Consider the following 27202-nt stretch of genomic DNA (forward strand, 5'->3'; position numbering starts at 1 on the left):
TGTGCTGATTGTCAGGAGGTTGGCCCGCTCCACTCTCCTGCTCATTCCTCTGTTTGGGATCCACTACACCGTGTTCGCCTTCTCCCCCGAGCACGTCAGCAAAAGAGAGCGTCTGGTGTTTGAACTGGGCCTGGGTTCCTTCCAGGTGACTGTCTTTTCAACACTGTCTACAGGAGCAGGATATTTGAATTATATATTATATTATATTATATTATATTATATTATATTATATTATATTATATTATATTATATTATATTATATTATATTATATTATATTATATTAGGTATAGTTCACAGAGTATTGTTTGCACTGTGCACATCCTGTACCTGTATTTAGGCCAGGTGCTGGACATCAAGGCAAGCATCAAGGAGAAGGCAAAAACATCAGCACTGGTTTAAATCTCCCAAAACGTGTTTTCTTAATGGTATAGGTCTTCATCAGTCAAAAATAATATTAATAAATATATATAAAATATATACTGGTATATACACTCCAAAGTAATTGAGTTAGTTGGTTTCTTCCAGACAGCAACGATATGTGTGTGTGTTCATGCGCGCGCGTGTGTGTGTCTGTGTGTGTACAGTATGTATCATATTTCCCTGATGAAGACATATAAGGTCAAAACGTTGCGCCATTAATACAACAAGTTTTGAGAGCTAGTGTTTGTTGGGAGCATTAAACAATTGTGTGGATGTTTTTACCTTCTCCTACTATAGCATTAATGTGGTAAATACTGTCAGTAAGGCTTTTATGTAGATAGAATAAATAGCTAGAGCTGGTAGATGGGACTAATACTTGTATCCTTTGTCTTTCCTCAGGGCTTCGTTGTTGCCGTCCTGTACTGCTTCCTGAATGGAGAGGTAAACCTCTTTTTACATAAAGAAAAAAACCTCACTATTGCATTTGTCTGTCAGGAACCCATAGGAGTTAGACCCATATGCAGGAACTCAAAACTCTAGAATTGTAACATCATCAACCACAACATTACAAATTACAATACAGCCATAATTCTTGTTTGAGCACAGAAACTCTGACTAACTAACAACACAGGGAACCTGACACTCTAAACTAAGATACAGCACTGAACACAAAGACACAGTCTAAATATAGTCTGTCTTGATGACATGACTTTAGAAACAATGTATACCGATTTGTGTGATGTTTGAACAAATTCTGTAGGAGCAAAGATTGGCGTCCCGGTGGCGCTATTAAAGGTTGATGTGAGTGGCGTGCAAAGTTTCACCCGATTGGTCCAGTTGTATAGGTAAACCATGCAAATAGGCCTGTTATAGCGCCACCATGAGGCAGATCCTTGGCCTAATGGGAATGAGCGTGCAAAGTTTCACGGCAAGCACTACCAGGCCAGGTAGTAGAAGTACATTTTAGCCAATCAGGATGAAATATAGGTCTGTCTTGATGACATGACTATAGAGATAATGTGTACCGATTTGCGTGATGTTTGGACAAAATCTGTGTGAGTAGTATCGCGGCAATTGGGCGCTGTGTTCAGGACTTGAGGCATTTAGTCCAAAAAGGACCACTTCACAAACTTACATACCAATCAGGATCACATACCTCTAGGGCAGGGGTTCTCAACGTTTTTGGCCGGGGACCCCCGGAAATGCTTTGGCAATGTCTCGGGACATCGGCAGATCTACAAACTCATAGCGCGCCACCGAGTGGCGCGCTACGAGCTTGTAGGTCTGCTATTTTTGAAAAATCGTGAAAAATCGTGAAAAAAAAAAGAATCTTATTATTATTTTTGTTTTTAAAATAATTTGGGGACCCCCTAAAATAATTTGGCGACCCCCCGAGGGGTCGCGACCCACGGGTTGAGAACCCCTGCTCTAGGGAATACCAAAATATTCTACAGGTGGTGTCAACATGCGTGTCACGTGGTAGCGGCGGCCATATTTCTGGTAGACATGTCTGGCTCTTTGTCTGGCTCACGTCCTGGATTACGTGGATCACAGGGTTTGTGACGGAGCTTGTAAACAGTGACTCTTTCGTGTGCTATTACATTCTGACTTTCAATGGTGCAGACTTGCTCAGTTCATCAGTGCTTTAACAGGTCGCGTTGATAATAATAATAATGAATTGCATTTTATAGCGCTTTTCCAAGTGCTCAAAGCGCTTTACAATGGTTCATTCATTCATACATTGGGAGGTGAAGCAGCGAACAGTCGACGCCAGGGTCCTCACTTCCCACATTCACACACCAATGGTGGCGAGCTCACACCGACCAACTCATTGGAGGCAATGTAGGGTTCAGTGTCTTGCCCAAGGACACTTCGACATGTGGACAGGAGGAGCCGGGATTCGAACCGCCGACCCAGGGATCATTGGATGACCTGCTCTACCTCCTGAGCCACAGCCGCCCTACAAGTGAATGTTGAGTGAATGTAGTAGATAAAGAGATTTTTCAGCTTTCCAGCATCGAGGCAACATCACGGACCTTCACATGGGCGTTTAATCGGATGGCTTGATGTACGACGCAAAGAAATATCGTTCAACAACCTATCCAAGTACGCATAGTTTTTGATTGATTGAATAATGTATTAACAAGTTGCATAACTAAGTTGCATAACTAATTGGCAATGTTGTTTTTTCCCCAGGCAAACCAGATGGTGGAACAGACTGCAAGCTGCAACACTGACATTGCAAGAGCACCAGATGTGGAGATGCATGGCACATTATTATCTTCTTAATAAATGTTCTTGAATCTTTGAAACATTGTCATTCATATGTACGGTAGCACACCATGAGTTGTCATAGGAAATGCTAGAAAATTACTATCGTTCTGAATCAGTTCTTAAAGGTTTCATGACATTCATTTATTTTTATTTTTCGTTTTTCTTTCAGGTTTAATGATCTCAATTACATCCACAGAACCTGAACTTTGAGCATTCAATGGATTTTCTGTGGGTTGGGGTTTTCTCTGTGTGTTCTGAAGCCTTTTGAGCTGCAATGAAAACAGGCAAAATCCCTCAACAGTGACATCTGCTGGCAAATTGTTATATCATATATGGGATTTGTGGCCTGTTACATCACAGTCCACAGGCACATCAGAGCACTTGTTTGAGCAAGAAAACCCCAGACTACAGAAAATATACTGACTGTTTAAAGATGGAGTGCCATGATTTTTTTCCACCCTAAAACATGATCATCAGGTCTTGTTATATAAGGAGGAAGACATTTTTCAAAAAAGTGTACAGTATTTGTTAAAATGTCGTTTTTATGTGGACACCCCCACCAGTTCATTAAGTATGCCTGGTTTGCCTGGTGGGTGGTGATGGGTGGTGATCCACCTGAACTGAAGCTGCACCCACAGCTGTAGTTGTATGATAAAGGGGGGGGGGGGGGGGGGGGGGGGGTTAGGGGAGGGGCTGATAATGTGATGTCACTATATTACTGTCAAGGGTTCAGCCTCCAGGAAGAAACCCTAAATACAAAGGGAATACATCATTGCACATAAAAACGACTCCAGGGTGTCTAATGAAGTACTGTCACCTCATAGACACATGAAAAACTGGAAAAAATACAAAAATTGTGGCACTCCATCTTTAAAGTTCAGGTTTGTTTGGGTGCCGTAGTACGGAGCCCTTGAATGGCCATGCATTCAAAATATATTTTATCTTGTCCGTACAAGATAATATCTCATCCGTACAAGATAATATCTCGTCCGTACAAGATATTATCTCGTACGTACAAGATAATAATTATCTTGTACGTACAAGATATTATCTTGTACGTACAAGATATTATCTTATTTCCGTACTATTGAGCTCAGAAAACCATTAAGAAAAAAAAAAAAAAAAATACAATGTAAAAACTGTTGAGCAGGTATCAGAGTGAGCTACATTTACAAGCTGAATTACAAAAATACAATATATTTTTATTTAACCATATCCACTTACATAAGCACAGCTATGTTATATTTGTGCATTTTTATGTCTATGTTACATGGCATTTTGTGCATTCTAAGTTTCACGGCACTATATCACATCACTATGGAGATAATGTGGAAGTACGGATGGACGGAAGTACGGACATGGGGGCAAACACAAACCATAGGCTATTGAAGTCTCAACCACGCTTTTGACTGGCAGAGACAACTAACAGGGAGGGGTGATACAGGGCAGGGACAGAGGCCATGATCGTGACACAAATAGTATGCAGGAATAGTCTAGATGCCTCAAGATAAAAGCTATATGTCTCACTATAGAAACTGTATGCCTCCTCCAAGGGATAACCTTGGTTTGATCACAATCAGAAGCCTTTATTAGCCATAATTTACATAATGTAAACATGTTAGCAATTTGTTTCGGTAGTACAGTTACAGATTGCAGTTACCATAGCTGCCATGGACGGCGCTATATTGGATACATTTCATCTTTTTTGATGCAATCAGAGGTGGACAGTAACTGGGTAAATGTACTTAAGTACTATAAGTAAGGACTGTATTCTTCATTGCATCAGTTCTTGGCTTAGGCACTGTAAACGACCCATTGCAACATGTCTGATATTATGTCTGTGTCTATCACTGAATGAATATTTTTATATAAGCATTTTGTTTTTTTATTTAAACAAATGTTCCTAAAAAAATCCAGCCAGACTAGCAGCTAATCTCTGCTCCACCAACAGCCATGACAGCTTCTAATGATTTAACAGTGTATTAGATCTAGTATTGCAGTTCAGTGCAATTAAGGCGAGCTGCCTTATTCTGGGCTATTTGCAATTTACGCAGGTCCTTTTTAGCTGCATTGGACCACACAACTGGACAATAGTCAAGGTGGGATATTACTAGTGCCTGGATGACCTGGGCAGCAGATGCTGTCGTTAAAAACTCAGCACATCTCCTAATCATGGACAAACCCCCTCCCATTTTCTTATGTTTTCAATATGAGTAGACCATGTTAGATGACTGTCTAATGTAACCCCAAGTAGTTTTGTTTCATCTACCTGCTCAATTGCTAAATCGCTCAGATTCAAATTCAGTTTGGGTTTTGACTTGAGCATATGCTGTGATCCAAATACAATGGATTTAGTCTTTGAGATGTTCAGGACCATCCTATTGTTCACTTGTTGATTAAATATTCCTGGCTGGGAATGAGTTGAGCTAATCATCACCTCCAAAATATGTGGGGACCGAACCACAGTTTGGGAACCACTGTTCTATTGTGAGGAAGACTCTGGCATACAGTAACCCCCCCCCCCCCCCCCACAGAAAATGCATGCTCTGTCTTGAGTACAAACTCTCACTGTCAAATATCTTCTGGGTGTAAAAGTACTTCATCCAGCATCTCACACCTGTGTGAGATTCAATCTAATGAAACATAGCAATATTATATCATGATAGTCCAACTATCTGATTGTAGGCAGTATTTTGAGTACAAGAATGATTGGTATAATAATTACATGGGACAGCTGAGAGATAATCCAAAGGGAAGCAGTGCACGCACATCTCCAAAAACACTTCTACAGGTGCTGAACAAAACATACGTACAGGGAAAAGGAAGGCAGTCCGCACGGCGCACACGTACCGTTCTTGAGCTCCCAGGATACTGTATTTAAAGGCAGAGCAGGGACACAACATTTCGACCCAAGCGGGTCTTCGTCAGGCATGGTTTCAACAACAAAAGTAGGCGTGTTATATACAACAGCAGAGGGGCGAGTTGACAGTGAACAAGCCATTTTGCAATGAGGTTAATGGACTGACACACCCACCGCATCTATAGAACAAGGCTGAGTGTCACATCAAGGACTCGTAGAGTAAATCTCTATTTGTGGCACTAAGGCCAACTGTTAAGAAACAAGAATTGATTAAATCAATTCATTACCAGCTGCATTATTCTTAACTGCGGGGGTCCGCTATTACTGCCTCTGTGTCCATTTCAGCGCAGTAGTTTAGGTAGGAACCAAAATTCTCTAAGGCGGAACTATTGCATTTCCGCCCAGACATATTTGTGGTGCGCACATACATCAGCCAATGAGAAAACCAGAGTAATCTAGTAAGAGAGTGGCGACACGCTTTGATCTCGCCACAAAGCGGGGTGCTATGGGATATAGTTCCAAACATTGGAACTATCCCATTGAGACAGAATGAGCACTTCCGCATTCCATTGAGTCAACGCTAGTGTCGCCACTCTCCTACTAGATTACTCTGGAGAAAACCAGCTGGACTAGAGGACCCGAGTGGAATAGTAAGAGAGTGGCGACACGCTTTGATCTCGCCGCAAAGCGGGTGCCTATGGGCTATAGTTCCAAACATTGGAACTCTCCTATTGAGATAGAATGATCACTTCCGCATTCCATTGTTACAATGGGAGTCAACGCTAGTATCGCATAAGGAAGTCAAGGGTAAGGTGGTACAGCAAAAAAGATCAAAACACAGCCTACAAGTGGTACCGCCAATTGCAGTACAAAATAAAAAGGACAGCATATGGACAAAATCAATGGCAAAGAGAACACAATATATACACAAAATAGACAAAATGAAAACAATAAAAGAAAAAGAGAAAGCAAGACTTAATTAGCCCAGGAATGGCTTGACATCAAATTCCTCATTAAGGCCATGAGGAGCCATAGCCGCAATTTGCAACTCTAGATTTTTTTTATAATGGGATGAATCTAGATCGAGTTGCAATACCCTCCTCCATTGACTCCCAATTCATCCAATTTGAATCCGCGATCTGCTTATATTAAACTACGTTAAACTCACCAACATTGCAGCTGTAGGCCAAGCTTGAATTATCCTCTTTCAATCTGCAAAGCTTTGTTTCGTAAAAATCCACCGTAGACATGTTATATGAGCTACTTTCTGTCCAAAACATTGAAAGCATAATTCCGAGCTCCAAGTGTGCGATCAGCCGTCAAACAATTCTTGTGTGAGAGCGCTTGTTTAATAGAACCTACCAGGTAAAACCTAAAACTGCTTTCAATATTTTGGACAGAAAGTAGCTCATAACATGTCTACGGTGGATTTTTATGAAACAAAAGCTTTGCAGATTGAAAGAGGATAATTCTTGGCCTACAACTGCAATGTTGGTGAGTTTAACTCATTGGATGAATGGGGAGTCAATGGAGGGTATTGCAACTCTAGATTCATCTAGAGTTGCAAATTGCGGCTAGAGTAGTAGTAGTGTTGAGTGTATACATATAAAAAGCTTCACGTTGAAGTAAAAGGCGGTTGTGGTCGCCATCACGGGGGGGTCTTTCTACTTTTTCAATACCACAGTAACGTAAAGAAGAAATGCTATGTCCCAACTTATTGAAATGGGCTGGCACAACTGAGAGATCGTCTTTGACAAGAATGTCAGGCAAATGTGGCAGTGTTGTCAATGTCAAAGGGGATCTTGTGGATATTAATGGCACCTTAAAATAACCTGTTTTAGAAGGTTTAAGGTTTTAAAAAATGCATGGGAGAAACTAAGCATAATGGGGAGAATACATTTAAAGTTGAATGTAATGTGTCATTAAATAGATATTGTATGAGAGGGGTCTAATAGAACCCTGTTCTTCTGCATCTAAGGGCTAAGGTCAAGCCTATAGTGAGCCACAAGCATGGCTTGGATGGATCACAGGGAACAGACAGCATTTGAGTTCTTGTTTATTTATTATGCCCTTAATGGACGGCTTATGCCACAAGAAACACAACTTTTCAAGTCAAGTTGTCTGTACCTTAAAGTAAAAAGGTTCAGACTGTTCAATACATTTATAAGCTTTACTGATTGTGTGCTAGAGTGTGCCTTACAACCTAGCTGCAGAGCTAGAGTGTGAGGCTGAAGGATGACGAGCTTGTGTCTTTTCCAGCGAGGTCCATTAATAATGACCGTGTGAAGTATATCCCTCAAGGTGCAATCGGAGATCAAGAGGAAATGGCGCAGCTGGACGGTGAACAGGTACTTTGCTGTGGACCTGAAGCACCGGCACCCTTCGTTGGCGAGCAGTGGGGTGAACGGGGGAACGCAGCTGTCCATCCTCAGCAAGAGCAGCTCTCAGATCCGCATGTCCAGCCTGCAGTGCGAAACGCCAGCCACCTGAACAGCAGCCAAGGGGAGGCCGCGTCCCGTACCGCCACCACCGACACCGCCACCAGTGCCACCACCCTCATTACCGGACCTGATGCCAACAACCTCACCACCACTACTAAAGCCACACCCACCATGCTGCCCATGACCAGCCTCTCCAACCCGTATCCCAACCCTTACCCCGACGCCAACCCCTACCCGGAAACTGCCGTGATGGAAACCCAGTTCAACTCCAGCGACGCCGATCTGGCCGGTACCGAGAATCAGTCCAGCCCCACGCGGCCCTTAGTCTAACCTCGCTGACCATGAAGCATGACCAAAACCATGATCCTGACATAGTGTGTGTGTGTGTGTGTGTGTGTGTGTGTGTGTGTGTGTGTGTGTGTGTGTGTGTGTGTGTGTGTGTGTGTGTGCCAAATCCAGAATCTCGAAACCTACCAACCTGCCTAACCCTGACACGGTCCAGGTGTGAACTGGAATTCAATTCCAAACTCAGTATTCTTGTTTTCAAGTGCAACTATATGGAGTGAAAGTAGACTATCTACCACGTGGGATGGTAACATGCGGGGGAGCATAGATAATGCTCTGTACATATCATTGCATTGCTGTGAAAATGCTTGCTAAAGGTGGACCACCGCTAGAGAGTAGACCACCTGCCTTCTGGGTCCAATCACAGGAATCATTCCATAGTGTCTGTGAAAAGGAAGTTGTTTACACAGTTCCTTTGCTCTTTTCTCAAAGACTTGATGCAAATTGTATCAAGCTGTGTCTATATATCTCTGTTTAAAGAATGGATATCAGTTGTAATGCCGTAATGCAGAGAAGGTGATGTAAAAATGGCTAATTCACAAGAGAGGCATTAGAAAGGGCAACCTACTGTAAATACTTGAATACTGGGTATGTACTTCCTGGTTTCTGTGAATCTGTCAACTTCAGCGGATGAGGGTTCACTCTCCTATGAATGTTCTAGACATGGAGCTAAGCATTGACTGAGACATTGGGCTTGGTGCTGTGACTCATGCCTTTTCTCGTCAAACCAATGACGAGAAATAATTATGGAAATATGCATAACCTTGAGTGCTGATGGAAAGCAGCAGGAAACGGTGCTGCTTTTGAACCATTATGCCTAATTTATGCTCCGTTGTACAATGGTGTAGCAGAGTGAGTATAGCCTATCTATAAGCATACAATGCAACGCATTGTAGATCATCCAATTTTTGGGTGTGAAACCGTCGTACAACAAAGTATAAATGGGGCCTTAGAGTGCTGTGTATATGTATGAAGTACAGTGGCGTTATCCTGCAGTATTACAGTATTACATGAACAAATGGCACTCATGTACAGTACAGTGTAATCTGTGATAGGTGGTGTAAACGAGTTTGCAATTCTGTTCATCCACATTGGTGAGTGTGGAGGAAAGGTTTTGTCCGGATCTGATGAGCAAAGATGTATTTATGTGAAAGACAGATAGATTTTGTATATTTTCTAGAGTTTGTGAAATGCCAAAAAAAAGAGGCCTATCATTTTAAACAGCCGTTTAAACAGCCGTCAGTACAGAAAATGTCAATGAAAACTTGCTTATGATGTTTCATCATGAGTTCCTTTGCATGAAATGCATTTACTTTGCGCAGCTTTTTGTGAAAAAATTGTATTGTTTAGGATCTTGGAAATGTTCTTTCATGAAATGTCAGTATTTCATGTTCTTTATGTTGGGGACACAATTCACAATTGCATTCTACTGCTCTTATACTCGTCACTTTCAAAGCAGAAGTGAAGTGTTGCGTTGGTCTCAGTAATGACAAGAAAATACTTCATATTCTTTAGATAAAAAAGAAAATACAAAATATATATCCTCTGTGGTTTTGACAAAAACAAAACTATTCTGGATAATAATCAATCTGAAGTTATGATGCAAATGGATGTGGCTTGTTCCGTATCCCTCTTTGTACCTTGCAGTCTGTCTTTGTATGTCTGACTTTCTATATTCATTGAAATTAATATTTGCCTATTTATGTTTGAACAGAAACATATTTGAAATGGATGTAACTTTTGGAGATGGACTTTTAACTTAGGTGGGTAATTCTCTCATTCCAAAGACTAATACGAATCGACTCACTCACAGAGTTAGTCAGTTTGCAAAGGCTCAATGAGCTTTGCAACCGATGTTCATGGTTTTTCCTTTGGTCTGACTACAGCTATCCTCTGAACCATACGTTCTATTCTATGTTGTGTCTCCAAAAGTGCCTTTACGCACAAGACTATTTTGTCTTTTGTTGATTATGAACATTTCTGTCTTTCCTTTCAAAACGAAACTGCAAAATGTATTTAAATTTTAAAACAAAAAAGGTTTAACAAAAGTGCTTTTAATGACGCTAGACTAAATCAACATTTGAAACCTGGAGGCCTTCAAAGTACTTTTAGCCTTTCGTTGTCTAAGATGGGCACAACCTATACGACCTTTTACCTTTTTTGAATAAACCAGTGCCATTTTGAATAAGATTGGTCCGTCAACAGTATATCACACAATGGGTGCTATGACTCAGTTCCCTTGTTGCAGGTGTTGATGTGACAATGTTTTGTACAGCAGAATAGACACTTGCATACTAATGACTCTCCAAGAACGCTGTTTATGACCGTCTCCATGATACCAGGGCCAGGAAGTCTTGAAGTGTGCAGAATGATTATGTTCCATTTAATTGAAGTAATTCTCTGAACATGACATGACTGGTACGGAAACAATTTGGCTTACTCTAAGCCATGCTCCTTTGTCTTGCAAGTGACAAACGACAACAAACTAGCAAATTAATTCCTTTAATTTGCATGATACACATATTGTGAATATTTTACTAATATACATGATCATGGTCATTCTCATGACTTATAAGTCATATTTGTTATATTTGAATGTTCTGTTTCTCAGGATATCTTAAAACGCTTAATGTAGAAAAAGCTTAATGAGGCAAAGACAATATTGAGTATTTATTACTCATAATCATATCACAAATACATGATTTTAATTCATGTATGCTAATGTCTCATTGAATCTATTTCCACATTAAGCGTCCATTATCCAGATATCCGTTATCAATTCAAGCCATGCTAAAGGCGAAGGGAAGGGCTGACCGGAAACTGTATTGTTTAGTAGTTTTACTGTTATTTGGTAAAACATCGTTATACGGTACCAAGTTTGGCCTGTAAGTAATATCAGTCCAGACTTGACAACAGCCATAAGAGGGCCCTGTTTCACCTTTTTTCTCCCAGAGGAAAAGGGCTGGACAATCAATATCTGCCCTGGTTCAGGTGAATGTTCAGCTGCATACAACAGGATTTAAAGTCTGAATTATACTTACTGAAAATAGCAGAACTATATTGTGGCTCTGCTATTTTAGGTGTGTGACACCAGTGCACCACTAAGTATAAATAAATACGGCTTAATTCTAAATTCATGAGACAATCTCACAAGGTCATGAGACACTTTTAGTTGAAGAATTCATGGTTTATTGTTGTGTTGATGGGAGTCGGAGCCTTATAAAGCCGATACTATGTTGATGTCAAACTATAGTTGTTGCTATTATAAAGAGTAAACCTTATATTGTATTGAGCCTGTAATTTTGAAAAAGATAGTTAGCTAAAGTGTTTGAAAAGACGTGTAGCCTACGCCTACCATTGTGGCTTAATATGGTCTCAATTTTAAATGTGTCTGGACAGAAATAAGCTGCCATATACTGTATCTTGTAAATGTGATCGTTCTCAATCTTGGTGATCGTGTTTGTCAAAGTGTAATTTGCCTCCTGTATTTCCTCTGTCGTAGACCGACGCATGAATACTAAATGGTTTTCATCTTACTTGACTGGCAGATATACCAATCAGGGAGCTGCAGGCTTTGTAGGCCATGGACAGAGATCTCAAGGGTAATTTGAACTGTGTTCTTGTTTACTATCCCTGACACACGTTCACTTGAATCACTGGAAGACGCCAATTCCAAAGGAGTTCAAAGACATGATATACTGTCTATATACTGGGTTTCAACTGTGAATGATATTAGAGTTCTCTCTCCTCAAGGACCCCTCACCCCCATTTACCATTCACGATTTTCCTTTGGGTGTTGATCATTTCAGGAGCTCGTTAACATGAGGGAAAGTGATATAATAACTGTAAAAACTGTCTTCTTTTTCTGTTATTAGACGAATAGCATTAGAGGAATGGATTTGAGACTGCAGTGCAGTCACACAAACTCTGCCAATGCAGACTGATTCTGCCAATGCTTCTGAATGGGAACGTGGTGCTCCCATGTGAAAAGCATGCAGTGGCAGAACACATTGAGGTTGCTTTTCCCCCCACAATAATTTGATGGTTGTACGTTTCTTACTGTATGGGCTACTATCTCACAGTAATGATCCGTGGTGGATAAAGTATTCAACCCCATGCAGTACTTGAGTCAAATACTCTGGTTAAGTTGCTCAGTCAAAATTCCACTTGAGTCAAAGTGAGTCAAAGTACTAGCTTTTAAAAATAGTAGTATTCAAAACTACAAAAACACAAAAAATACAAAGTACATTTTCTTTTAAATATCAATGCATTGCTGCATTGGTTAATTTGTATGTACAGCATAAATACATGAATGTACCTTTTCCCCTTCCTAAAAATGTAGAGTCAAAAGTGCAAATTGTATTTGAAATGTAGTGGAGTGACAAACAACTATTATAACTACTCAAGTCTACTTGGTTATTATCCACCACTGGTAATGATTACCTGTTTGAATCCATCACTGGTCTGCAGTGGAACACTGCATTTACCCATCACTGGTCTGCAGTGGGAACACTGCATTTATCCTGTTTGAATCCATCACTGGTCTGCAGTGGAACACTGCATTTATCCTGTTTGAATCCATCACTGGTCTGCAGTGGGAACACTGCATTTATCCTGTTTGAATCCATCACTGGTCTGCAGTGGGAACACTGCATTTATCCTGTTTGAATCCATCACTGGTCTGCAGTGGGAACACTGCATTTATCCTGTTTGAATCCATCACTGGTCTGCAGTGGGAACACTGCATTTATCTTGTTTGAATCCATCACTGGTCTGCAGTGGGAACACTGCATTTATCCACAGAATACGAAAGGTATCAGTCCATTCTGGAAACGTATCTGTTACCTGCCTGTCTGCCAGGTTATAAGCTCATCTTTTGTTTTTATTTAATTATATATTTCACTGCATAGTATGTTGTATTATCTTGTTGATGTACATATCAAAAAAATGTATTTTGTACATTATTGAATAATCCACATTAAATGTTTTTAACTCGTTGACTAATTGTTATTGACCCACGGAAAATCTGATTAATTGTGTGTATGCTTCTAATATCGAAACTAATATATGAACATTTATTTTAGATGTATATGTATAACATAACTCCCCCAATACATGCAAATGCTCCTGACATGCAGAAGTACACACACATGTGCGCACGCAGTCGCCGGAATTTTAACCACAAAAGTGGTCCCAAAAGTGGCCTAAGTAAGCTAAGCACACGCACGCACACATGCGTACACACTAACTACAACAAAAGATTCCTTTAAAAGACTCCTTTCATCTATGTCCCCAAAAGCATGCACGCAGAGGCACACTCACACACACACGCACGCACGCACGCACACACGCACACACACACACACACACACACACACACACACACACACACACACATTTTACAGGAATATTAACCACAACAAAAATTCCCTTTCATGTAGTGAACCAGAAACTGTTAGAAGGGGGAAAGATGTTCACTTTTGCTAGAAACAATGTACACGTATTTGTACTGTTTTACACAATGTAGGCTACTGTAAATGCATGTAAGGAACTAGTGGTTTTAATGTCAGACTCAACTAAGGACACCCAGTTGAATATGTTTTGAATTCTGGAAAAGGGATAGTCAGAGATTCTATTCTACCACTGTGGCCTTGGGCTCACAAACTTTGGACAGTATTATGCGTGTCTTAAGTACCAGGTCTTATGACTTAACTTAAGACCTGGAGGCGTGGTCAATGCTGTTTGGCCACTCAGAATAGCCAAATGGCATTGATCACGCCTCCAGGTCTTAAGTTAAGTAATAAGACCTGGTACTTAAGACACGCATAATACTGCCCTTTAAAGAGTTCATTCTAATGCTCTTATCAGGACCTGCATGCAGGGAAAGAAGGTGAATGCCTTTAATTCCGTGATTCTCAACCTGTAGGCCAAGGGACCACTGGTGGGCCAAGGGACCACTGGTGGGCCATGACATGACATGAGGGTATTCTCAACCTGTGGGCCAAGGGACCACTGGTGGGCCAAGGGACCACTGGTGGGCCATGACATGACATGAGGGTATTCTCAACCTGTGGGCCAAGGGACCACTGGTGGGCCAAGGGACCACTGGTGGGCCATGACATGACATGAGGGTATTCTCAACCTGTGGGCCAAGGGACCACTGGTGGGCCAAGGGACCACTGGTGGGCCATGACATGACATGAGGGTATTCTCAACCTGTGGGCCAAGGGACCACTGGTGGGCCAAGGGACCACTGGTGGGCCATGACATGACATGAGGGTATTCTCAACCTGTGGGCCAAGGGACCACTGGTGGGCCAAGGGACCACTGGTGGGCCAAGGGACCACTGGTGGGCCATGACATGACATGAGGGTATTCAAATTCAACACACTAAGATTTTAATGATACAATATAAAAATAAAACAAATATGCATAAAACATTTTTTTTATTTTTATTGTGATACCGATTAATAGGAATGTTGTGGTTCCACTGATCCAAGCAAGGACACCAGTAGGAGCGAGGTGAATTTACCGACCGACATTGTCCCGTATCGTCGCCCCTCGGCGACCCTCCCCGACCGACAGGTAAATTCACCCCGCTCTCTCTCCATATAGCTTTTAGTGAGCCCGCCTGGGGAGCCAGAGCTCCTGGTTGTCCCAGGTACAATTCCAGGCTAGACCAGCAACGTGTCGATGTTTGTCCTAATTGCTCCCCAGGCTGCTCACTGACTGTTCCTAGTTGTTATAGGATGGGTAAAGGCAGAGGATGAATTTCACGTATCATATTATATAGAATAGCATATATACATACAGTGCCCAAAAACACCCCAAGGAGTGGGGACTATTCTAATCGATTGACTGATCATTAAAATAAACATGCTCTGATGGCCCACCCATCTGACCACAGCAGCAGCTGAAAGGCTGCCGTGTTATGTGGTCAGATGGGCTTTTGATAGTTGATAAGCGCGTCAGATCCAGAATAAGTTGAGAACCACAGATGTATTGGCCATATTCAGACCGCAGCCATCTTGCCAGCAAGGTGCTACCTATAGGTGATACTTCCCATAGACAGCCCATTCATCCAAACAGAAAGGTCCTATCTGACTATATTAAACAACGTCAAAATCACCAACATTGCAGCTGTAGGGAAAGCTTGAATTATCCTCTTTCAATCTGTAAAAGTGTTTGTTTAATAAAAATCCACCGTAGACATGTTATGAGCTATAATAGCTATAATATAGCCTATATAATATATAATATATAGCACTGTTGCAAGAGTCACAAATTTTCCATTGTTTTCACCACTGATAACACCAATAAACCATATACATTTAAGTGTACAAAATGTGTACAAAATACTACAAATGGAACCAGATGGATTCTACATTCTCTTTGCACTGGCATTTTACATGGGCATCATATCAAGTATTCATGTACTGTACACTGTGTTTCTGTATGAACCCCAATAGAAATCAAAACCTGCCTTTTTCTCTCCAATTTAGTCATGACTCATTATGCCAATTGATTCCTCCCCACACACATCTGACTCACCTGTGAGGAGCCCTCACCGGGAGGACGTAGAGCTTTCACCCTATACTCCTCCCAACTAGTACATGACAATAATCACACTCCACACCCTCCGTCCCTCCCTCGAACACGGGCCAATTGTGTTTGTGTAGATGCTTGACAAAGCCGGTTACACCATGTGGATTAATTAATATTTTAACAGCTTAAAAACTATATTCTCTACGCCATAAAACCCAGACACCTGTATTTATTCAGTACTGTGTGTGTTTAATGTTAGACACACAAATACGGCATAGGAAATGTAATACTTACTTATGTACTTAATGCTTTGGGCTATATTTACAATACCACACAGAGACATAAAAACATCCATTTGAATAAATAATGTTTACAGTCTAGTGCTCCAGGTGTGCACTTGTACACTGTGCAATAAGACTGCGTACAGAGCCATTGACAGAGAGAGTGGACAAGGTCTTTTGGACTGTTGGAGACAATTAGTGGTAAACATCTAACAAGACGTAACATTAGCCTGGTGAAACCACTCCCCCTGCTGGACAGCATTTTCAATTAAAATCTGGCGAGGGGGGAGGGGTTTACCCAGGCTAACGTAACATGGCCTGACCTTAGAGTATATGAATAGAGACGGCACCCGAGTTCTCCTCCCATCCACTTGTACTCAAAAGCGCATGAGGCGATTTCACTCCTCCTTCCGGGTAGCAACAGAGTGCATTCTAGGATGGATTGGACCCAAACACATGAACGCGCTGGCCGTTGACTATCATTGCACGCGTTCACGTGCGTTCACGTATGGAACAGCGTTCACGTCTCATCATGAACGTGCACAATGATAGTAACGGACCAGCACATTCATATATTTGGGTCCAAACTGCAATACCCAATTCGGCCACTATGTCCATTTCGCCTCAGGGTTTCCTCCGGGTGCCGTCTCTATTCATATATACTCTAAAGGGCCTGACACTGCATAGGATGTGTTTTAGAAATACCAGCAGCATTGTCCAGAATCCTCCATGAATGGCAGATTATGGCACTGCTTGCGTAGAATTACAATCCATATGGTTAGGAAAAAAAAACACAACAAAACTGTTCACCTGTTCTGAAATCAACTGTTTAGGGATGTCCCATAATAGCTGATCAATCAATGTATCGGTTGGTTTGGTCCTCCTAGTCCACCAATAGGCCTACTTGGTTAGTCTTTTTTTTTCTGCAAGTAGGCCTACATCTCATAATCTCTAGCTCTAACCCTTTATTTTAGTTTATAACTTATAGCTGCCGGTAGCCATTTTGAAATCAACATTAGAATGTTCCGTTCTCAACCTTTTGTTCTGATGAATTGAAAATGGAGGACCCTGATGTAAACAAGTCTTAGTGCTTTTCCTGGTTTCATCCTCGTAGCAGTTTTTGTATTGACTTGTGCTTTCGTTTGAAATGTACCCATTCTACATACTGTGAATACAAATTTTCAATCAATCAAACCAAACTGAAAATGGTTGGTATCTGTGCATGACTGTTTGCAGCCAAAAACAAATAAACGCTAATGTTACTGCTGCTGAATTACTTAGTTTCGCTAGAAACAGATAAGAATTATCAAATATGAGTGACTTTAAGATGACCCCATGTTATTCTCCATAGAGAAATTACTTCCGTGAACAAGGGGATGAGCGAGTGATGTCAGGAGGACTTCGGCACTCTATTAGTCAAATTTCTTTAGTCGAGGAGAGTCCTACAATTTTTGTAGCCAAAAACCCTATATTTAAAAACATATATGTACGATTATAAATAAGGACTTGACTATTGACAATAATGACCTGTGGCCTGCCCTTCTGTCTATGCCAATCGGACAGTAGCCACTGCCTATTCACATGGTGACCATATAGCAGCGACCATATAGAACGATGAAAAACTAAAGAAAGTGTGGTTGCCGCAATCGCTTATATAGGCCCCTCCCACTAATTCTGCTAGCCAATTACAATGTCACATCACCCCTGTGAACGTGTGAAAGTAATTTGGAGGGGATTTATCCCCCCAATAATACTTTTTCTGCAACAAACGGTTACACTTTTTGCATTTGCGGCGCCCCCTATGGATGAAAATGGAATTGCTTTTGACTTTTGGTTGATTAAACCATCCGCAACATCTGATTCAAATTCGGGGTGGATTGGACGTTTGGTTCATTGTGGCATTTTTTGTAAAATAGGCCCCTCCCACTAACTTCGGAAGCCGATTACGGCCGAACGATACGCACCAAAATTCTGCCTGTGGTGATTTAATCAGATATGTCCGGAGATCATGTGTACCAATTTTTGAGAGATTTGGACAAGATCTGTAGGAGGAGGAGCAAAAAGTGTGTTTTGAAGAAAATTCAAATTTGGTGGAAATTCTTTCCGACGAAAATGGGCGTGGCATATATGGGGAGATGCGTCATGACCCAAGGAATCCATGGAAAATAATTAATTTAGATTTTACGACTTATGGTTCAAGAGTTATAGGGAAAAACGTAAAGTGGGCTGTTATAGCGCCACCATGAGGCCGACTGATGTAATTCATTTTCAATTAATTTTCATAATTATGATGAACCTCCCCCCAAGTCTTGTAAATATGGCGCTTACGGTCTCCGCGGGAAAAAATACTTAAATTGGAGCCTTAATTAGTCTTCGATCTTCCCATTATAAGTCTATGGAGAACTAATTAATATCAATTAAACTATACAACGGATCTGTTAGCAAAATACAAGCACACGATTCCCAATGAAGCTGGGCGATTTGACATATGGCTTGAGTATACGTGTGCGGCAAAAACTGTGGGAGGAGTAGCGCGCTAAAGTATCGCTCATTTACAATAACAAAAGTCTGGTAACCACACTAATAACACCCCACTCACTGAAAGTGAGTACTACTCACAGTGAGCCATAAATTCATGATTTATGATGTGGTCCTTGATGTGGTCAGCAGTGCACGTCATCAAAATATCTAGATTGTAATTTAGGACGATGATGATGAACAACTAAAAAAGCAAGTGCTTGTTTCTCAGACAGAGGAGATGGCATTGAGTGGAACAGTGTGTGTTTGGGGGCCAGCCTGCTGATTGGGGCTGGACTTGTCCAGGACGGAGATCTGTGTGACAGTGCTGCTCTCTGTGAACAGCGTGCGTCGTCTCTTACTGTAACGCAGATAGTTCTGTGTCTGCCATTTCCACAGCCTCTTCTTCAGCTCCGCCTGCACCTAAAACACACACAAGACAATATACAGTATACAGTGTGTGTGCGTGTGTGCGTGCGTCACGTGCGTGCGTGCGTGCGTGTGCACACGCACTGGCCCTTTCACAGCCATGTAATAGAAGGGTAAACACAGCTGCAGTCATACGCATTACGCACTTAGTTGGTACTGGCTATTGCCTAGTCTGGCTCGTTGGTACACCTAGGTACATAAACTCATTAATAATTTACGTAATGAGCTGTAGCAGTCTTTATCCGTGAAAAGAGTTCATTGAAAATGATGTGTTGGAGTTAGTGACCTGGATGCATGACAGCATTAGCCTGGCTAATAAGCCAGACTAATATCACACAACACTGTCGCGGTATATCAGTCTGGGCTGGCTCCACTTGGATTTCATTTCCCGGGGAACATTTTCTCTTTGACGCAATTGGTCAGAGCTACTGTCAGTCAAAAGTCTCAAGCATTGAACGTCACTGTACCAAAGCCCGCCTATATTGCATACCGTGTCCCGATTGGTCCGACCTGTTCTCTGCTGTAGGAAAGAGGCGTGCTACTGAGCCTCGCCAGACCGTAATCCGCTGGTAGGCAACTTTTTTTTGCCAACGGCTGATTCGGTCTGGTTTATTAACCAGGCTATGACAGCATGATCAGTTAATTCCTTGTGAAACGGTCCTCACTTACCTCTCCATTCAGGAAACAATAGAGCAAGGCCACCACAAATCCCTGAGAAACAAGACACAAGGCTGTTGACTACAACTTTAACCACATTACATTACATTACATTACAGTCATTTAGCAGACGCTTTTATCCAAAGCGACTTACAATAAGTGTATTCAACATAGGTAGGGAACAAAAACTACTAATCACCAGAAGTCTTTAGTGCATTTTCTGCAAAAACAAGCAACCAAGAGTATACCTAGCGCTAAGGTAAAAGTGCAATATATCAGCTACCTATTTCCTTAAACAGATGAGACAAAATAGCTAAATCAAATGAGCATGAGCTAAAACAATTAAGTGTATCGACTAAACAAGATCCAATAAACAATACAACAATAGAAAACAAGCGTTCGTACAACTAGTTAACAACAAGTAGGTCAGGCAGAGAGGAAGGGTAGTGTTTCCTGAAGAGGTGGGTTTTCAACCTGCGGCGAAATATGGGCAGTGACTCTGCTGTCCTAACATCAGTGGGAAGTTCATTCCACCACTGTGGGGCCAGAACAGAAAAGAGTCGTGACCATGTGGATCGGCCAGAAGGACCCACAAACACTCATTCTCACACACCCATCTTTCCCAATCAGGTTTCACTTCCTCACAGCCAGTATGTGAACGATGGCAGCTATATGCTTCCCCGGACCACCTCTATATCCCTTTTATTTGAATCATGTTCTCTTTGCCTTCCATGTATAGGCAATTTATAATTTGGCCATTTTAGACACTCTTAGTCTTATCCAGACCTTCAAAGTACAAGATCAGAGTAAGTGCCATGGCAAAGAACAGGATATAAGAGTAGTAAGGATATGCTACAAAGTATCCCGGATAATAATTAAGAAACATACTGTACCAATTAGTGGTGCATTCAATTAATCGATATGGCAATATATCGATCGACAATCAGGATGATAGGTGAATCGATCGAGAGGCTGCTGTATCGATACAGCAATAAACGGCATGAATTATCTGGGTGTAATACGCAGTATTGCCAAACGTACCTCTGTTTAACGTTATTAAAGCCCCCCTTGCAAGTTGCATTGCACTCCCTTCTCAGACCACTTGTTAGGATGTTTAGACATTTATTTTAATTTAAAGATCTCTGTGGGCCTGAAAGTGCTTTATTGTATTTCTGCAACATGGCCTATTTTTGTCCTACACAAAGTGTGTATGAATGGAGAATGATGATGTACGATAAGAGCGCCCCTCACTTCACACAGGTGTGATTATTATTTTGTATTTCTATTTTTTATTTAGAGTAGTAGCCAATTATTTTTTGTACTTCCTTTTCCTCCCAAATTAACTGATTCACAGAAATGTGTGAGGAGGAAACATCTAAAATTTCAGGTCAATGGCCGGGCACCCGCTGAGAGTGTGTTGTGGGTTCTACTCCCGATCAGCTTATAATCTATATAATATTTTATTGGCTCACAAACATCACAATAAAAATATGCTTATGTGTTTCAGCAGAGAGCCTTGTGTGCTCTGATGTAGTTGTGCTGCCGAAAAACACATTCCTTGAATCCCTGAACATTTTCACCCATCGAATACCAGCCAATTGAGTGTAGGTTTGACCTTTTCTGGAGATTCCCTGCCGATATGACTGTCCAAAAGGTGTCTCTCAGAAGCTATCTGACCTTTAGACCAGCTGTTCAAATTAACCATGCAGAGGCATTTAAGAGTGTGGGGGTTTAGACAATGGTGTGGGATGTGACTATAGTTCAGACTGCACATCAGGCAGGTCATAACACAGCTTGGGAGACAAGAAGGAAAAGAGCGTAGGCTGCTTGGAGTGGTAGGTTACACGATTGTTATCTTGACATTCAGCCAGTTCCAATTCTCCACACGTCTCTCACAACGCGCACGCGCGCGCGCACGCGCGCACGCACGCACGCACGCACGCACGCACGCACGCACGCACGCACGCACGCACGCACGCACGCACGCACGCACGCACACACACACACACACACACACACACACACACACACACACACACACACACACACACACACACACACACTGTACAGTATACCTGAAAGGATCCCAGTCCCAGCTCTATGAAGATGCGTGCCTCTGCTCCAATTTGTTCTGGCAGGAAGGCGAACAGCATGTAATGCATCCCAAACAGAGGGATAAGAAACAGGGTGGACTTGGCCAGTCTCCTGCACACATCGCAGGGAAAGAAAGGCTAAATATTAATATAAATATTATGTATGTGTATCAGAGGATGCCTGGATCTGGACAGTAACAAGGACCTTGTAAAGTGAGGACATTTTATGAGCTCTCACAGTGTAGGATAGGATTAGGTATGGGCGACATGGGCATCCGTGCATACATGGCAGCATCGTGGGGGATGGAGTGGAAAGGCCTGCCTGCATAACATCACCTCAGGACAGGTCCCCACTGGAAGTCTGAGGTAGGGGGAATCTATCAAATTGTACCTCTAATTGTGTACAGCATTAGCTGCCGTCAGTAGGGCCTTTGGACCATAAGGTTCTGGCACGACAACTCAAAGTTGGGTAAATAAGTCAAGTGGTAACAGTAAGTACTGGGAGTTGATACCAGTGTTTTGTTTTGTTTAAAACAATGTGTTAAATAGCTCCATAGTAGGTGTTTCACCGTCTCTCTAGCTCTTTAGTTAAAAAAAATAAAAAAATAAAAAATAAACACATTTTCCTGTGAGTTACCAATTTCATCCATTCAGGAGAGAGAACCCATTTATCACCATGTGATGTGTTCTTATTGTGTTTGTGGTACTTACATGAAGTGACTGGTGTCATTGCCACCAACACCTGGAGACTTGAGTTTCTGCACCAGGATACGGATCACATTCATGAAGATGACAAAGTTCACCTGAAGCACACAAATATGGAAGTATCAGACAGACTGTAAGCCAAGCACCATGGGAACTTCGGAAGTGTTACAATAAACCCTGAGGTTGTGTGTTCATTTTATGCTAAGCTTGTACATGCGGCTTGTTTTAATCTTCTGTGTAGGTTTGTGTATGCCTCTCTCTGTTGGTGTGTGTGTGTGTGTGTGTGTGTGTGTGTGTGTGTGTGTGTGTGTGTGTGTGTGTGTGTGTGTGTGTGTGTGTGTGTGTGTACTGTGCAGTGGTGTCATGGTGTTTTTTGTACTGGTACCACAGCGTTTTAATGACACCACGTGCACGCGTGCGCACGCACGTCCACGCACGTGCATGTGCGCATCGCAGAACACACAGAACAGCTGATATAGCCTAAGCCTATTGTTAAATCGTGTGTGAGAGTCTTAGACACAAACACGTAAAAAGTAGACTTAAAGATGGAGTGCCATGATTTTTTTCCACCCTAAAACATGATCATCGGGTATTATTATAATATAAGGAGGAATAACTTTTTCCAAAAAGTGTACAGTATTTGTTAAAATCATGCTTTTATGTGGACACGCCCACCAGTTCATTAAGTATGCCTGGTTTGCCTGGTGGGTGGTGATGGGTGGTGATCCACCTGAACTGAAGCCGCACCCACAGCTGTAGTTGTATGATAAAAGGGAGGGGTTAGGGGAGGGGCTGATAGTGTGATGTCACTATATTACTGTTTATTTCATTGGCCCGTTTGACTGTCAAGGGTTCAGCCTCCAGGAAGAAACCCTAAATACAAAGTTAATACACCATTGCACATAAAAACGACTCCATGGTGTCTAATGAAGTACTGTCACCTCATAGACACATGAAAAACTGGACAAATACAAAAAATGTGGCACTCCATCTTTAAAATAGTCAGACAAACATCTTTACTGCACACTAGCAAAACTAAAAAGTTGCTTTGGACGAATGGATCTGTTCTGGAGGAGGCATTCTTCTTGTGTGCAGAACGCCACACAGCACAGCAGCAGTAGCCTACTGGAGCCATAGCCTACTGCTGTAAGTGTGCATGCTTACCGTGCGCTCAGGTATAAACAGTTAAAACTGTCCTGTTGTTATGCAAAGTAGTATCCATTTGATTCGGCACGGTACGTGAAACGGCGTGAAAATGGGGGGGGTGTGTGTGTGTGTGTGTGTGTGTGTGACAGGCTGCAAGTGTGGCTGACTGATTGAATGAGTGGAGGGAATGTTTTCGCAGTTTGCTCAGGGGTGGTACGTCAGGGGGAACCGAGGGTACAACCGTTCCCCGGCCCGGGACTCCAGGGGCCTGGCCTTCCAGCTATCAGATTATCACGATCACACAGGTCGCACTTTGCAAGCCCTGCCTCTTGGTACGAGCAGCAGGCAGCAGGCCCATTCAAAGCATTATCTCAGGGTGCTACAAATGTCTATTTACGCCCTGTTGACTAATCTGGATGTAATGTTGACTAAATAAGTGGCTCTTATTGTGAAGAGGAAGAGGAAGTCAGTTTCGGTTGTAGCCAAGCTACCATGACAGTTGTTATGATGCCGGCAAGCGCAATCCTACGATTCCTACCAAGTAGTAAACAAGAACCCACGTGGATTAAACACAAGCTTTTAGTCAAAGTTCAGTGAGGCAGCTGATGAATGGTTCCAGCCTTCTAGCGGGCAGTTTAAACAGTTTTCTCCAGCTCCTGCATGGGGTCTTTCCACTCCACTCGTAGCCCCAGCCAACCTATCACAATTTATAGGTGTGCGTAGCTTTTATGTTGCTGTTTGCTCCTGTGTTTGATTAGATTGTTAATTTGGTGATTTGTCTTTTGGCTTTGTCTGATTTGATTAGGTAAGTTTAGGTTAACTTGTTTTATGTTTAGTTTCCTTTTGTATCTTGTTTTGGCTGTCAGCTCACTTGGAAGACACAGATTTGCTTATCATGTGTTGTTTTTGTTATTCTTGAATCTTATTTTGAAGTAATAACTATGGTGTTCTTGGATCTTATTTTGAAGTGATGCTTTAGTTTCCTGTCTTTCATTGTAGTTGTTATCTGTCTTGTCTCACCTGTTTTTCAATTTACAATTTAGGCATTTAGCAGAGCGACTTACATTAAGCAAGAACACAAAGCATGGCAATACAAAAAGTAGTTATCATGAAACATGCGTAAGCTAAGAAGTTAAGAAAATAACAGTGGAATATATCTATGAAATATGTATAAACTATACATATATAATATATACTTTACTATACCATATACAGGTATACTATAAAGTGCTATGACTACATAAAAAGCAATTCTAGTGCCGTCTACGTAACATGCTATAAGTCTGTATAAAATGCTATCTAAGTCTACATGATGTGCTATAGGGCAAGTGCTACGGGCCATGATGGAGTCTGAAAAGGTGGGTTTTCAGACTACGGCGGAAGATAGGGAGTGAGGCTGCAGTTCTTTTCCCCCAGCCAATCCATGTGTTGATTGATTTGGATTCACCTGTGTCCTGTTAATCTTGTGCCTATTTAAGCCCTGTGTTTGGTTATTGTCTTGTAGCCCGAGTTTCAAATTCTGTTCTTGTTTGCTGGTGTTGATCTACTGCAAACATTTGTTAAATAACCTTCTAGATTCTGACTTCCTTGCATTTGGGTCCTACTTGAAAAACATCTTGATATTTTGAGGGGCGCTACCTATGTCCAGCTTTGATGGTTTGTGTAAACACAAACATTGAAGACAAAAGTGAGGACGCAAATTGTGATTGGACAGAATGAGATGATGTATGATGACGTACTGTATGATGATAAGAGTGCCCCTCACTTCACATGGGTGTGATTTGAAATAAAAAACCTAAAAGGCTGAACATTAGCAATGATTTGGATGTACTGTAGCGATCACTGTATTTCTGTTGTAAGGCTTATACTCACTAGTAGTGATGCAGTTATCGGTCCTTCTATGAGCCACCATATGAAGGCCACATCTGCGTCATCATCCCAGCAGCTAGTGAGATAAACGAGAAAGTCAGAAGATTGTGCTAATACCTTGGGCTTGGGTAAGTGGGTGACTCACAATGAATCATCCGTGGGCCTAGATATTACTCATGCTAATTCATCTAACAAAGTTTTATTTTTTGTCAAGTAGGGATGTTTTGTTATATTTTTGTTTCACTGCAACATCTTTGAGAAGTTGCAATGGTGATCTTAAGCCCAAACCACACCAAAGGGTTGGGTTGGGACAAAACGGTTTTTAAGGTAGATCACACCAATGCAACTCATTGCAACTCAATGAGTTGTATTGGTGTGGTCTACCTTAAAAACCGTTTTGTCCCAAACCGACCCTTTGGTGTGGTTTGGGCATTAGATAGACACAGAAACACAATGAGACAGATGGAACAATATCTTTCTCTGTACACATCACACGCAACCCAGCCACACAACTATATGCACTTGAACTGGATTACTGTATTTCACGTGAACGCATCCTTCCATTCATCTTTTAATAGCATTCAAGCCGAGTTTAAAATGAATGCAGCGGTCAAGCTGAATCCTCACCCCCTGTTATAATAGACGTGTCGGGTTAGGACCCACACCATTATGATAGTTGTTGGGAGACCTGGAAGGGCACAGGTTGACATACATGGTAGTTAGACCATACTGTAGCATTATAGACCATGCTCAGATTGGGCAGCAAAGAGAAGAAACAGAACACAAATTAAGGCGGTAAAACCCACTTTGTTTTTGTTTGGTTAATGCCTTTTTGAATCTTACCTGTGAAAAAAGTTGTCGTTGTGCTCTGTAGGCCTATATCTCCAAAGCATTAATATAGAATTTTACAGAAACGTTTCCTCCCTTACCACACCATGGGTGTGTGGATGCATGGGCATTGCAGGACACACAATAGCAGGACACTCACCCCAGCCGATGAGAATGTACCACCAGAAGTATTTCTTCTGTGAGACAAAGGTGAGGGCCAGTAGGGTCTGCAGGTACATGCCCTCCACCAGCAGCCAGAAGTAGTTGGCCAGGATGCTGAACTGGAAGAAAGCCACGGCTGACTTGCAGGACACCTGCAGGACCAGACAAGAAGACCACAACAATATATTGTTCCAAAGAAAACAACAACAACAACAAGATACGCTATGATCAACAGCTCCAAAACAAAACATTTGCAGAGAGACAGACACAGAGATTTCTGTGTGTGTCCCCGACTGTGTGTGTGTGTGTGTGTGTGTGTGTGTGTGTGTGTGTGTGTGTGTGTGTGTGTGTGTGTGTGTGTGTGTGTGTGTGTGTGTGTGTGTGTGTGTGTGTGTGTGTGTGTGTGTGTGTGTGTGTGTGTGTGTGTGTGTGTGTGTGTGTGTGTGTGTGTGTGTGTGTGTGTGTGTGCAGCTTAATACTTTTTGTTTTGGGCCTGGAGCGGAAAAGGTTTGAAATCCCCTGCTCTTGGTCCAAGTGTCCCAGGATTTACTTTCTATAAATAGGTTTTCTTGTGGCTCTGACATGGCAAAGGTCTACTGTTGTGGTCTGTGGTGGTGGTGGTGTGTGTG

The 27202-nt window shown here is 41.9% G+C and overlaps 2 protein-coding genes across 2 annotated transcripts in view; one reads left to right on the forward strand and one right to left on the reverse strand.

The window, feature by feature from the left end:
* Positions 1 to 8326, forward strand: part of adcyap1r1b (adenylate cyclase activating polypeptide 1b (pituitary) receptor type I) — a gene marked incomplete at its 3' end in the record, with an annotated part of 57114 nt that extends 48788 nt beyond the window's left edge. The window contains exons 14-16 of the mRNA XM_079505461.1: positions 16 to 145; positions 821 to 862; positions 7844 to 8326. Of these exons, the coding sequence (XP_079361587.1) occupies positions 16 to 145; positions 821 to 862; positions 7844 to 8326 (655 nt within the window). The remainder of the gene's footprint in view (positions 1 to 15; positions 146 to 820; positions 863 to 7843) is intronic.
* Positions 8327 to 18912: 10586 nt separating this feature from the next.
* The window catches only part of ghrhrb (growth hormone releasing hormone receptor b), a gene marked incomplete at its 3' end in the record, with an annotated part of 46646 nt that continues 38356 nt past the window's right edge, over positions 18913 to 27202 (reverse strand). The window contains exons 7-13 of the mRNA XM_079505462.1: positions 26572 to 26725; positions 26211 to 26271; positions 25587 to 25659; positions 22575 to 22666; positions 21846 to 21975; positions 19783 to 19824; positions 18913 to 19107 (exon numbers count right to left, since the gene is read on the reverse strand). Coding sequence (XP_079361588.1) covers positions 18913 to 19107; positions 19783 to 19824; positions 21846 to 21975; positions 22575 to 22666; positions 25587 to 25659; positions 26211 to 26271; positions 26572 to 26725 — 747 coding nt within the window. The remainder of the gene's footprint in view (positions 19108 to 19782; positions 19825 to 21845; positions 21976 to 22574; positions 22667 to 25586; positions 25660 to 26210; positions 26272 to 26571; positions 26726 to 27202) is intronic.

The sequence above is a fragment of the Electrona antarctica genome, assembly GCF_951216825.1.
Source record: "Electrona antarctica genome assembly, chromosome: 7".
In the NCBI taxonomy this organism is placed as follows: domain Eukaryota; kingdom Metazoa; phylum Chordata; class Actinopteri; order Myctophiformes; family Myctophidae; genus Electrona; species Electrona antarctica.